The 14,746-nt window shown below is 40.4% G+C and overlaps 1 protein-coding gene across 2 annotated transcripts in view; it reads left to right on the forward strand.

Annotated features, from left to right (window-relative positions):
• The window catches only part of rnf145a (ring finger protein 145a), a 140,333-nt gene that overhangs the window by 113,553 nt on the left and 12,034 nt on the right, over positions 1–14,746 (forward strand). For both annotated transcript variants that reach the window (XM_072263541.1, XM_072263542.1), the window contains one exon: positions 11,018–11,165. In XM_072263541.1, the coding sequence (XP_072119642.1) occupies positions 11,018–11,165 (148 nt within the window). The remainder of the gene's footprint in view (positions 1–11,017; positions 11,166–14,746) is intronic.

The following is a 14,746-nucleotide window of genomic DNA, read 5'->3' on the forward strand; positions in this document are numbered from 1 at the left end:
GGTGTGATCTTTGCAGGATGCCCACCTCTAGGGAGAGTAGCAACAGTACTGAGTTTCCTCCATTTGTAGACAATTTCTCTTACTGTGGACTGATGCTTTTGTAGCCTTTTCCAGCTTTATGCATCTCTACAATTCTAAGGTCTTCTGAAAGTTGTTTTGATTGAGGCATGATGCACATAAACAGATTGATATTGAGAAGAGCAAGCTCTGTCAGTAATCTGACTTTGTGTCTTTTTTTTATAGGGCAGGGCACCTCTTCAACCCACATTTCCAATCTCAACTCATTGATTGGAACACCAATAGCTTTTTGGAACACCAATAGTTCACATACTTTTTTGAACCTCAACTGAGATTGTTCTGATGGTGTACTCAGTATTGATGAGAAGAAATGGAATTGTTTGTGTGTTATTAGTTTAGGCGCTGGGCGCTTGGAGAGATTCGGCGGCGGGGGGGGGGCGCAGTCGGGTGCCTGGCGCTCGGCCAGGGGCCGGGGTCGAGTGGTTGGCGACTTGGGCCGGACTTCCCCCACTGGACTTAGTCTGGTGAGGAGGGTGTGAGGACACCCAGCAGGACTTCAAAAAAAAAAACAACAAGACCTGACAGAGAGCAGATGAGCTCCTTGTGAACCAGCGGCCATCTTCCGTGGAAGAGATCAAGGCCTCACCACGTATCTATGAATCGTATACTTAGTTAGAAGACACATGATATACTTGGGCGCTGCACCGTGTGCCTGGACCTGCCTAAGGCCTCTGCCTAAGGAAGGGCCGAGTTCGAAGAAGCCGCCGCGGCTGGAGGCTGACATGGCCTCGGGCTTGAGTTCGGCGGGGGCGGCAGCAGGCGGTGCCAAGGCGGGCAGCGAGAACAGCTGGAGGAGAGGCTGTACTCAGTGCTGTTGCAAGATCGAAGAAAATAGAGGTGCATAGCTGCCAACCCCAGATTCGGGGTGGCATCCACTGACTGACTGAGTTTAGGCAGATTGTGTTTGTCTATTATTGTGACTTAGGTGAAAATCAGGCTACATTTTATGAGTAATTAATGCAGAAAACTAGGTAATTGCAAAGGGTTCATGAAACTGAAAGGTATCTTTAAGAAGTATTGAACCGCTTCAACAATAATCTTCCTAGGTCCCAGTGCCTAATGCAGGGGTTACCAACCTTTTTTATGCCATGGACCATTATCATCAAGCAAAGGGTCTGTGGACCCAGGTTGGAACCCCTGGCCCAGTTGATCCATTCCTTAAAACTTTGTATTGTTTTTAAGAGAGGTGCTGCGATTGAATTTTTTGAGCAGATGTTTAACTGTTGCGTACAGGGAAGTACCTTTGGAGGTTATTTAAATGGTGCTTTGAAAGTGCATTTGGTTACAATCTATTTCAATGGATGCCTCCATATTTTTTGGAGGGAGTGATTTGTTAGCAGAAGTTGAACCTGACTTGGTTAAAAATTTGGCTTTCCAGTTTAGAAATAAAGAATAGAGATAATTTCTGAATATGATGTGACCAGTCATGATGGGCTGAATGGCTTCCTTTAGTGTTGTAATCATTTTATGATCCTCTATTCAGTCTATCTACTTAATAAGGACTCAGATAATTAAGTAGAACCTCAGGCAGCATCTCTAGGAAGAGGTACAGTCGACGTTTCAGGCCGAGACCCTTCGTCAGGACTAACTGAAAGAAGAGCTAGTAAGAGATTTGAAAGTGGGTGGGGGAGGGGGAGATCCAAAAATGATAGGAGAAGACAGGAGGGGGAGGGATGGAGCCAAGAGCTGGGCAGTTGATTGGCAAAAGGGATATGAGAGGATCATGGGACAGGAGGCCCAGGGAGAAAGAGAACTGGTGAACGCAGCAGGCCAGGCAGCATCTCTAGGAAGAGGTACAGTCGACGTTTCGAGCCGAGATCCTTTGTCAGAACTAACTGAAAGAAGAGCTAGTAAGAGATTTGAACCAGCAACTTTGTATGTTGCTTGAATTTCCAGCATCTGAAGAATTCCTCGTGTTTGCAAGGTAAAATGTGTTTGTCTCATGACAGGAAAAATATACCCTAAATAACAAAATCCTAACCAATTACTTGGAAGAAGTATGTCTGCTGTATTTCCGCGCATAAAGCGTATATTGTTCCATGAGTTTCGACCATTTCTTGTTAATTGACAGGAGCTTTGTTGAATTGTAGTATTTCTGATTGTCAAAAATACAAGAATACATTGAGTCATATCAACTGCCATTTTATGAGTAAGAGCATTGGCAAAAATATAACAGCAAATAATATTAGAATAAACATCATTACGCCCAGTAGCTGTCGACTTGCTTGAAGTCTTCTGGCTGATTAGTGATTTGTTCACCGTTGCTCAGAGGTACAGGCACTGTGAACAAGAGGTTATGAGCGCATTAACCACAGTACTTATCATCTTTAGCTCACTTGCAGTGGCTGTTGTGTATCCACTTAGATTTACCTTCTACCTTAACTGCCAAGTTGGTAATTAACTGCACATGATAAGGACCTGTCCATTGAGCTCCCAGTGGGTCCTTGTGTGATTTCTTAATTAAAAGTTCACAGTAAATTTATTATCAAAGCACATTTATGTCACCATATACAACTCTGAGATTCGTTTACTTGTGGGCATACTCAGTAAATCCAAGAACCAAAGTAGAATAAATGAAGGATGACACCAACGTGCAAAAGACAGCAAACTGTGCAAATACAAAAGAGAAAAAGGTATTAATCATAAGTAACTAAGCAATAAATATCAAAAACATGAGATGAAGAGTCCTTGAAAGTGAGTCTATAGGTTGTGGGGACAATAAAGTAATGGGGCAAATGAAATTGAATGAAGTTATCCCCTTTGGTTCAAGAGCCTGATGTTTGACAGTTAATAACAGTTCCTGAACTCGGTGGTATGAGTCCTGAGGCATCTGTACCTTCTTCCCGATGGTAGCAGTGAGAAGACCTGCGTGATGGGGTTTCCTGATGGTGGATGCTGCTTTCCTACAACAGCAGTCTGAGTCCATATGCTCAATGGGGGTTAGGGCTTTACTTGTGATGGACTGGGCTATATCCACTATGTTTTGCCCCTTCAAAAGCATTGACGTTTCTATGCCTGGCTGTGATGCAACCAGTTAATATACTCTCCACCACACATCTATAAAAGTTTGCAGTAGAATTTGAAAAGATTCTGCATAACATCTAATACTAAGTAGAAGCACTGCCATGCTTTTTTTGTAATTGAACTTGTGTGCTGGGCCCAGCACAGGTCTTCTGAAATGATAACACCAAGGAATGTAAAGTTACTAACCCTCTCTATCTCTGATCTCCCGATGAGGACTGGCTCATGGATCTTTGGTTTCTTCATCCCGTGGTCAATAATCAATTCCTTGGTCTTGCAGACTTTGTGTAAGAGGTAATTGTGGCGCCACTCAGCCAGGTTTTCAGTCTCCCTCCAATAGAATATGCTGATTCATCGCCACCTTTGACTTAGCCTAGGACGGTGGTGTTGTCAGCAAACTTGAATATGGCATTGGAGTTGGGCTTAGCCACACAGTCATAAGTGTAAAGTGAGTAGAGCAGGGGGCTAAGCACACAGCCTTGGGGTGCACCTGTGCTGATGGAGAATGTGGAGGAGATTATTTTTTTGCCAATGCAGGACCCACTCGCTAGGAATCAGAATGTGTCCCCTTGTTGCTTCTTCCCAAGTGACAAGAAACCTGTTGAGAAGCAGTCTGCACAATTTCACACAATAGTTTACTGACTGCCACAACGTGTATATCTGCCTCTCTGAGACATAGGACGCCCTGTTACCACCTTGAATGGACTTTGGTTTTCTTGTTTACAGTTGCTTTGATGCTGCACAAGAATATAGGAAGAGCTGTAGGCCATGGTATGCCTTCCTCATGATACTTTGTCATTATTTGACAGTTCCATTCATTCATTCAACTCGCTCTGACTCTGGGTTACGTGGACAATGAAAAGAAAATTTAATGTTCATCAGTTGACATAATTCCTGACAAACTGTCCCAGTGAAATGTGTTCCTTGGTCAGAGTTGATGTGACATGACAGTCCCTATCTAGGAACATTAGTTCCTGATCAGAGTTTTTGCTGTGTGGCAGTTTTTTTTCTGGAATAGTTTCCACCCACGTTGAAAACTTGTACACTATTACCAGTACTTCTGAGTATCCTTAATGCTTTGGTAGAGAAATGTAGTCCACTTGTAAGTATAAAGATGGGCCAGGTGGGGCTGGAGCGCTTAATTGTAGTAGCTTTTCCACTGCTCCAGGATCCATCTTTTGGCATGTCATGCATCTTTCAAACGTATGTCGAGCTTGTACCCTGAACTTTGGATTCCACCACCATCAGGAGAATCTGTTGATAATCTTTTCGCACTCCAATATATCCCAGAGTGTCTATTTGCTGTGCCAGATAAGGAAGCAATGTAGTTGGGGCCACCAGTCTATGACCAGTGCCATATCTCCATATTCCATCACTACTTAACTTCCCATTATTTTCCATCCAGAACAACTTTTCCTGGTTAAAGCATTGAGCTTGAATATCTTGTATGTCTGTGAAACAGTTCAGCTTTGTTTGCATAATTCCAGTTTTTGGGTTCACTATAAGACCATAAGACAAAGGAGCAGAAGTCGGCCATTCGGCCCATTGAGTCTGCTCCGCCATTTTATCATGAGCTGATCCATTCTCCCATTTAGTCCCACTCCCCTGCCTTCTCACCATAACCTTTGATGCCCTGGCTACTCAGATACCTATCAATCTCTGCCTTAAATACACCCAATGACTTGGCCTCCACTGCCACCCTTGGCAACAAATTCCACAGATTCACCACCCTCTGGCTAAAAAAATTTTTTCGCGTCTCTGTTCTGAATGGACGCCCTTCAATCCTTAAGTCATGCCCTCTCGTACTAGACTCCCCCACCATGGGAAACAACTTTGCTGCATCCGCTCTGTCCATGCCTTTCAACATTCGAAATGTTTCTATGGGGTCCCCCCCTCTTTCTTCTAAACTCCAAGGAATACAGTCCAAGATCAGACAAATGTTCCTCATATGTTAACCCTCTCATTCCTGGAATCATTCTAGGGAATCTTCTTTGAACCCTCTCCAACGTTGGCACATCCTTTCTTAAATAAGGAGCCCAAAACTGCACACAGTACTCCAAGTGAGATCTTACCAGTGCCTTATAGAGCCTGAACATCACATCCCTGCTCCTATACTCTATTCCTCTGGAAATGAATGCCAACATTGCATTCACCTTCTTCACCACCGACTCAACCTGGAGGTTAACCTTAAGGGTATCCTGCACGAGGACTCCTAAGTCCTGTTGCATCTCAGAACTTTGAATTCTGTCCCCATTTATAATAGTCTGCCCGTTTATTTCTTCTACCAAAACACATAACCATATACTTTCCAACATTGTATTTCATTTGCCACTTCTTTGACCATTCTCCCAATCTATCCAAGTCTCTCTGCAGACTTTCTTGTTTCCTCAGCACTTCCGGCCCCTCCACCTATCTTTGTATCATCAGCAAACTTACGTTCACTGTATGCTCTTGGTACTTCATTTCCTAATATTTCTTCCCATGCTGGAAAGAGTCACTAGCAAGACTGCCTACTTGAGGCTGCAATTTCTTACATTATTTCAGTTTGCCTTTGAAACTCAGTACAATGTACATCGATTGAATAACGGTGTTGTTCTTTTACTTGTTTGGTTAATGCAAAGACTTGCTCTTCAGACTTCTTAACTCTCTATCGTGCTGATTTTGTAGTTTTTCACAAGTTTCACTTTTCTTTCAATTAGTAAAAGGCTTTACTCATCCTGTTAACTCTCAATCACTCACACATTTGATCAAACTGACCATGTGGTTTTGTCTCAAAATCAGTAGCAATCATTTCCTCCAAATCAATGTAGGCCATCCTGTTCTTAATCAATTTAACACTGTTAGTACAGGTTGAGTACCCCTTATCTGAAGTTCCGAAGTCCGAATTCCACTTGCGTGACACAAGTGAAAAATCCACAAGGCACTGGTTCCCAGGTGATTCGCATGTCTGCACACACAGACAGTTCTAAGAGGTGACCTCACTTATGTAATGACCAGAAGTTAATGAAAAATAGGACAACACTGCATAAAATGAAAAATGAAGATCTCAAATGTGTGTTGAAGTGAACATATGCTGTTTAATGGTGTGCTGATCATAAAACAAGCAAAGATCTATCATGACAAACTGAAAATTGAAGGTAATTGTCAATATTCAGTAGGCTGGTTGCAGAAATTGTAAGAAAAGGCACAGCATCACATTTTGAAAATGTCTGCTGATCACAAAAGTCCTGAACAAGTCTACAATGCTGATTGTTTTTATACCTTACATTAAACTTAAAGTAAAATACAAATACAGTAGTGTACTGTAACCTTTTAATCAAAACACGGCATTATAAGTGGAAACTGAAAGCCTGCCATTGCTTGTTGTTGTTCAACAACTGGTTTAGCTATTCTCCTGATGCTGTTGTGCAGTTTTGTTACCCTGCACACATTATATTTTCATTATATTAATGGTATGTAATTATTTTACTGTTAATTACATATGTGTGATGAACAAGTGTAAGAAAAAGTCTGCTTACTAAGGAGCACATAAAATCAGAGTCGGAAATGTTGTTGATCCCAAGATATCTCATTATATATCCCAAAATCCAAAAGAATCCAAAGCACTTCTGGCCCCAAGCATTTTGGATAAGGTGTACTCAATTGGTACTTTTCATCTGGACTTTTTCATTAATTTTATCTAACTGAGATGTTTATTCAGTTTCACAACTTTGGCCAATGTCTTGATTTGATCTCAATTCAATTTTACTTTTTTATTGTTTTGACTACTATCTCGAAATTTTAAGTTTGCAGTTGAAATTTTAACAGGTTGTTCTGTAACCTGAATTTAATTTTTTCTTCCCTGCTCCATTGCTTGTTTAAATTTAATTTTTGGCACTCCCATCAGTTTGCTCTTTTTTGTTTTACTAATCAGTTTTTTTGAACTGGCAATGTAGCAACTTGCTCATTCCTAACTCACATCGAATATCCAAGGCCAAAACAGAGGTATAAGCACTGAAAATTCTCTTTTTTTTTTTGGATTGCCCCAAGTAACTTTGGAGATCTTCAACTACGCCACTTGTTGGATTCTGGTGTTTAAATGCAAGGTTCTTTAAGAAGTCAGGAATGAGGCATAGAATTTGTTACTTCGTGATTGTTTTATTGAGAGTTAATTGAGCAAAAGAACAGGAACAGTGTCGTGACAGGGTGTCTTACTATTTGAAGAAGAGAAGAACTAAAGATGCTACTGTAACGCTGCTACTTATATACCCAAAGATAAGAAAATTCCATGGATAACAATAATCTGATTAGAAAATACTTGTACAATACTACAGTAAAAATGAACCAGTGGGAAAATGCTTATTCACCTCATGAAAGAACAAAGAAACTAAGAAGCTTCCAGAATTATACTTGGTATAGCCACTAGCATATTAAACTGTTAAGCATATAAAGGCTACTTAAAATACAAGTAGATAATTAATTGTTAAAATGCAAGAAAAATGATAAACATTGTTGGAGTTGGCTACAAGAGAGGAATATCCCAAAATGGAGGACAGAGTAGATAGAATGCCAGGCAGTGATGATAAAGCTAGTTGAATGAGGGTGGTAAAGGCTGATGAACAAATAAAGGGATAAATTAAAAATGTGTTCCTTCTTGCCTAAAGTATTAATAGAAGAAAATGGGGAAGAAACTATATTTTGGAATTGAAATGAAAAACTTGGCTGGTGAATTATCTGGAATTGTTCAATGCAATGTTGAATATAGAAGGCTACATTGTGCCTTGTTAGAAGATCTTCCTCAGGCTTACACTGAATAGTGACGAATAAACAGAAAACCTTGGAGGAATCTTGGAATGAACAAATATACAAATCTGCATTTGGTTTCCATGACCTAAAGAGGACGATAGATAAATAAGTAGAAATAAATTCCTGATTCTCTAATGGATAAGGTCATGATAAAGGGGAAGTTGTTGGCATATCTGAAGGTGCTGTGAGAGGTGAGTTGATGTTAGTAGATGCCTTGGAAATAATGAAAGAGCCGGAATTATGTTCAGAAGCGGTGCATGGTCGATATAGACATTGTGGGTTGAAGGGTCTGTTCCTTTGCTCTACTATTCTGTGTTCTGCTTACTATCATTTCCATGTCCCTTCTGTGATCTGTTTTGCCAAAGTCCTGCAGGAGAAACACCAGAGCTACTGATTGCAAATTGGGCTTTTGAAATTAGACTTGACTACCCAACCTTTTCCTGCATATATTCACCAAACATTGCTCTAATTTGTTAACTCCCAGACCTCTAACATGCAATTCTTGGTGTATTTTATTTAATATCATAGTTAAAATAACAAATAGTTGAAACTAATTTTGGGTATGATAAATGAGATTTTGATTTACATCTAGCAGTGTGTTTTGAAGTTTGAAGAATGGGGCTTTCTGTTAAGCAAAATGTGCAATTGGTTCTGTATGATATATCTTCAGATGTTGAAATTTTATAGACCACCATGGTCTGTTTCTTTAATTACCATAATATGTAAAGTGCGTCTTACACTCTTAAAATTTTATGACTACTTTGCATTTAAATTTTAGATCAGCACAAATGGAGTCCAGTTTGACTCTTATAATAGAGCCAGCCTTTCTAATCAGTTTATTTAGCCTGTTGGCATCATCTGTGTTGATCCCATTGTCCCAGCACACCATCGCATAGAAGATTGTACTGGCAATAGCGGACTGGTAGAACATATGAAGGAGAAGTCTGCATACTCCAAAGGACCTCAATCTCCTTAGGAAGTAGAGGCAACTCTGGCCCTTCTTATACACAGCCTCTGTGTTGGTGCTCCACTCAAATCTGTCATCCAGGTGCACCCCCAGGTACTTGTAGGCCCTCACCACATCCACGTCCTTACCATCAATAGTAAGAGGGAGCAATGCGGGCTTAGTCTTCCTAAAGTCTATCACCTTTGTCTTTTAGTGATGTGGAGCTGCTGATAATTCAGCACCATTTGATAAAAGTCCTCCACCAGGGCCCTGTATTCATCCTCCTGTCCTCCCTTTATACACCCACCTATTGCTGAGTCATCAGAAAATTTCTGCAGATGACGTGATTCAGTGTTGTATCTAAAGTCTGAGGGTAAACAGAAAGGGAGCTAATATAGTCCCCTGTGGGGCCCCAGTGCTGTTTATAGTCATGTCTGATGCACAGCTCTGAAGCTGCACAAACTGGTCTGCCAGTTTATTGTCGATGGTAGAAAACCTTGGGCTATGGAAGAGTTCAGTTGGTTATTGCAGGATACCCAGCCTCCAATCTCTTGTACTTGTGTAAGATGCATCTGAATGATGTCCCCTAGGATTTAGATAGGGGTCACCTTGAATGTCAAAATAGATGGTAAGGCTCTTAGAGGCAGCATTTAAGGAGCACAGTTCAAATAGAAGTCAATGGTTATCAAGGGAAGGGCAATAAACTGTTGCCATTTCTGGCTGAGACATCCTGATGAAGGGTCTTGGCCTGAAACATCAAATGCTTTTCCCCCTCCTTTGACGCTGCTTGACCTGCTGAATTACTCCAGCATTTTGTGTGTATTTTTCAGCATCTCTCTTGTTCAGCTCCATCAGAATCTGTCTTAGTAAAGTTTCCCCTCATTCGAAACTCCAGTTACTGTAAACTTCCCTCATTTGTCAACTTCTTTATCTCAGGAACCAAATTTGTAATACTCTAGATGTGGTTTCACCAATGTCCTGTGTAGTTGCAGGAAAGCTTCCATTTGCCTTCATAATAACTTGTTATATCTACATAATAATTTAGTGATTCACGTTTGAGGACCTGCAAGCACTCCACACAATGGTGTTTTGCAGTGCCTTTCAATTTAAAAGTAACATTTTTGATCCGTCCCAGCAACGTGGGTAGCATAACTCCAGCTGTCATATTTTTGTCTAGTTGCCAATTCTGTATTTCTTGACAAACATATTTCAGATGCCTAACAGCTTGTTTTCCTACTTGTCTGTAGATTTCAGTAGAGTATACTGATCTTTTCATTTGTTATTAATATAACTTTTAAGTGTCCTGTGCCATTCCACTGTTTGCATTTTACCACTGTGAAAATGACCTGTTTATACTAATTCCTTTTTTTTTAGTTAATTGTGTTTTTATTAATATTTCACTCCCATGACATGACATTTGTATCTTTAATGTTCAAGTAGAATCTTTCTGAATCTTCTGGAAATCTAACTATGCTCCATCTTACCTCCATGTTTTTAAAAAATATGCTGGAGATACCATTTCTTATTTTTTGGAATTTTCTGTCTGGAGTTGCCATCTCAGCTTGGAGAGGAATTGGATTCTTGTGTTGTTTCTGGCACTCATAACAAGAAACTACTCAGACATTGAACAAGGCTGGAAAGAGGGTAGATTTATTAATTCTTTGGGATAATTCGATTTTCTTGTTGGATTAAGTAATGATAAGGAGTTATTCTTTGAGGCATTTAATACTGCCTATGCTAAAATTTCAAATGAAATATAGAACCGTTTTTAAAGTGATGAGTAGAACATATTCCAAAGGTTGAAAATCAGAGGACAATGATATTATTGTCTTGTAGCCCCCATGGGTAAAATGGAGCTTTGTATGTGGGCACTGAATTTATGAAGATTAATCGTAATTATACAAGTCAAATTCTATGTTGGAACACTCAAGATTAATCACAAAAAAATATATTTTTTAAAGTTCCATGGAGGAAAAGAACTGAGAAGAATATGTGCAAATAAAGCTGAGTTATCAGAGTAGGAAAGCTGAATTACTGGGTCTGAGAGCAGATTAGACTTCTCTGATGTGCTCCTTAAAAATTCTTTTGAATGTCTGATGCTGTTTGAAAGAATAGAAAATGAGCTTTAAAAAAAAAACAATGGAATTTCATATCATGTATTTACTGCATCTTTTGCTTTGCTTACAGGAGTTTGTGGAAGCATTTTCGAGCAGTCAGTCTATGTTTGTTCTTGCTGGTATTTCCAGCTTATATGGCCTACATGATTTCTCAGTTTTTTCAAATGGACTTTTGGCTGCTTATCATCATCTCCAGTAGTGTTCTGACTTCATTGCAGGTAATGAATCAACTTTTATTTTGCAATCACACAATGATGTGTAGGCATTGCTGCACTGCAACATCTTCATTGAAAATGACCTTTCAGATCCTTAAATTTTAGTGCTGCAAATTACCAGTGACATTTTGATATGATCAAGGATTGCTGTGGAAAATTAACATTTTACCTGGTACTGCATGCTTTCAGGCTTTTGTTTCTGTTGTCAGATGGGAGAGGGGAGAAGAAAGAATGTCTGAGGTGCAGTCTTTCAGTTAGCTGCTTTCCTGAGACAGGAAGAAGTGTTAATTCTAAGAAGGCAGGCTGGTTTATATGATGTGCTGATCTGTGTCTACAATCTCTGCACATGCGTTGCAGTTACTATACCAAGGCGTTTTGCATCCAGATAGGATGGTTTCCATGATGCACTGATTAAAATCTGGTAAAGGTCAACAATAACACCAAATTTCTTTTGCCTCCTGAAGAAGTAGAGGTGTTGCTGAGCTTTCTTGGCCATATTGTCTACATGGCTGGATCAGCACAGACTATTAGCAGTGTTTACTCCTAGGAACTTGAAGCTGTTAACCCTGTTGATGTAGACAGGGGCATTTGTACTGCCCCCCACTCCTTCTAAGGTCAATGACCAGCTCTTTTCTTTTGCTGACATTGAGGGAAAGGTTGTTGTCATGATACCATGTTACTAAGCTCTTCAGCTCCTTCCTGTACTCTGACTTAACATTATACAGTCCACTACAGTGGTAATATTTGCAAACTTGTAGATGGAGTTGGTGCAAAATCTGGCCATGCGCTCATGAATGCATAGGGATTAAAATAGTAGGCTGAGGGTGCATCTTTGTGAAGAACCAGTGTTTAGAATAATTGAGGTGGAGTTGTTACTGCCTTTCTTTATTGATTGTGGTCTGTTGTTCTGGAATTCAAGGATCCAGTTGTAGAGGTAGGAATTGACTCCCAGGGTCTGGAGATAGGTGATGAGTTTGTTTGGAATTAGTATTGAATGCGGAGCTGTAGCCTATGAGAAAAAGTCTGTCATAGGTGTCTTTACTGTCCAGATGCTGCAGAGATGTATGTTGGGCCATGACATTCATTTTTTGATAATAGGCAGATTGCAGTGGGTCAGGTTGTCTAGAAGGCTAGAGTTAATGTGTGTGTTATGGTGAGCCAAAACGACGAGTGACTATTGGTTGGCTGGCAACCAGTCACAGTCTGCCTTTCATTGATAGGTCGTTGTTCCTAGCAATGTCTTGAAAGTTCATGGGTAAGCCTTTTAAATCAGGAGTAGACCATCTGGCCCATCGAGCCTGCTCCACCAGTCACTAAGATCATGGCTGATCTGGCCATGGACTCATTTCCACCTCCCTGCCTTTTCCCCATAACCCTTAATTCTCCTACTATGCAAAAATCTATTCAACCTTGTCTTAAGTATATTTACTGAGGTAGCCTCCACTACTTCATTGGGCAGAGAATTCCATAGATTCACCACTCTCTGGGAAAAGCAGTTCCTTGTCATCTCAGTCTAAGTCTATTCTCCTGAACCTTGAGGCTATGTCCCCTAGTTCTAGTCTCACCTACTAGTGGACACAACTTTCTTGCCTCTATCTTGTCTATCCCTTTCATAATTTTATACATTTCTGTAAAATCTCCTCTCATTCTTCTGAATCCCAGCAAGTACAGTCCCAGGCGACTCAATCTCTCCTCATAGTCTAACCCCCTCATCTCTGGAATGAACCTGGTGAACCTCCTCTGTACCGCCTCTAAAACCAGTACATCCTTCCTCAAGGAAGGAGACCAGAACTGCATGTAGTGCTCTGAGGTGCAACCTTACCAGTACCCTGTACAGTTGCAGCATAACCTCCCTGCTGTTAAGTTCAATCCTTCTAGCAATGAAGGCCAACGTTCCATTTGCCTTCTTGATAACCTGCTGCATCTGCAAACCAACCTTTTGTGATTCATGTACAAGCACTCCCAAGTCTCTCTACACAGTAGTATTCTGCAATTTTGACCATTTAAATAAAAATCTGCTCTTTCATTTTTCCTTCCAAAGTGGATGACCTCGCACTTACCAACATCGTATTCCATCTGCCAGACCCTTGCCCGCTCACTTATCTATATCTCTCTGCAGACTCTCCATATCTTCTGCACAATTTGCTTTCCCACTCAATTTAGTATAATCAGCAAGCTTAGATACACTACAATCAGCCCCCTCTTCCAGACCGTTAGTGTATATTGTGAGCAGTTACGGGCCCAGTACTGACCCTTGCAGCACACCGCTCACCACTGATTGCCAACCAGAGTAACACCCATGTATCCCAACTCTCCGTTTTCTATTAGTTAATCAATCCACTATCCATACTAATATATCACCCCCCAACTCTATACATTCTTATATTATGGATAGTCTTTTATTTGTCACCATATCAAACACCTTCTGGAAGTTCAAGTAAATAATGTCCATCTGTTCCATCTATCCACTGTGCTGGTTATATCCTCATAGACCCCTTGTTTAATAGTTTTGATCCATGGCATAAAAAAGGTTGGAAACCCCTGGTTTAAATAGTCGTACTTCGGGATGCACTGTTGAGTTTTTCCGGCTTTGTGGTTTTACTGAATAAAGGTTTTGTTCTGTCTCCTGGCTTCGGGCCCCATCAGTAGTTCTAGACTAACAAACACAACAAATTGGCAACAAGGTTCTGTATTATATCGACAATTGCAATTCCAGCAAAAGGCTTGGTCACAATCCTACAATAGCAGCAAGTTTAATTTGAAGCGGCTCAGCCGAAGTTAATTGAACCTTGGACAAGCAGGTTATCAGTGAGTCCAAGGATGTTGGTGTCAAACACTGAACAGAACATATCAGAGTAAGTTGTTGCTTCCTTTACCAACTTCCAGTTTGATGCACTTCAGGCATTATGTTTGTATCCTGATTCAAAACTTATGAAGATATCTTCTGGGTCAAATTCACCAGTAAAGACTAATCGTAGAAGACCCTCATTTTGCTCCGAAAATTGGGTAGTGCTGAATATGAGCATTATTTCAACTTCATCCCAAGAACCCACATGACCTATTGTTTGTCAAAACTGTCTAACAGCTAACAGTTGTTTTTGTAGAGCAGTGATATCTCTTCAGTGTTCACTACTATTGCCTGAAACTCGTCACATACAGTACCTATAAAAAGTATTCACACCCCTCCCCAGACGTTTTCATGTTTTATTGTTTTACAATATTGAATCACAGTGGATTTAATTTGGCTTTTTGACACTGATTAACAGAAGGCTCTTTCATGTCAAAGTGAAAACAAATTTCTACAAATCGGTCTAAGTTTATTACCATTGTTCAACACAAAATAATAGATTGCATGATTACTCACCCCCTTCAAGTTAGTATTTAGTAGATGCACCTTTAACTGCAATTACAGCCTTGAGTCTGTGTGGATAGGCCGCTATCAGCTTTGCACATCTGGACCCTGCAATTTTCCCCCATTCTTCTTTACAAAACTGCTCAACCTCTGTCAGATTGCATGGGGATCATGAGTGAACAACCCTTTTCAAGTCCAGCCACAAACTTTCAATTGGATTGCAGTCTGGACT

Source organism: Mobula birostris, chromosome 7 (genome assembly GCF_030028105.1).
Source record: "Mobula birostris isolate sMobBir1 chromosome 7, sMobBir1.hap1, whole genome shotgun sequence".
In the NCBI taxonomy this organism is placed as follows: Eukaryota; Metazoa; Chordata; class Chondrichthyes; order Myliobatiformes; family Myliobatidae; genus Mobula; species Mobula birostris.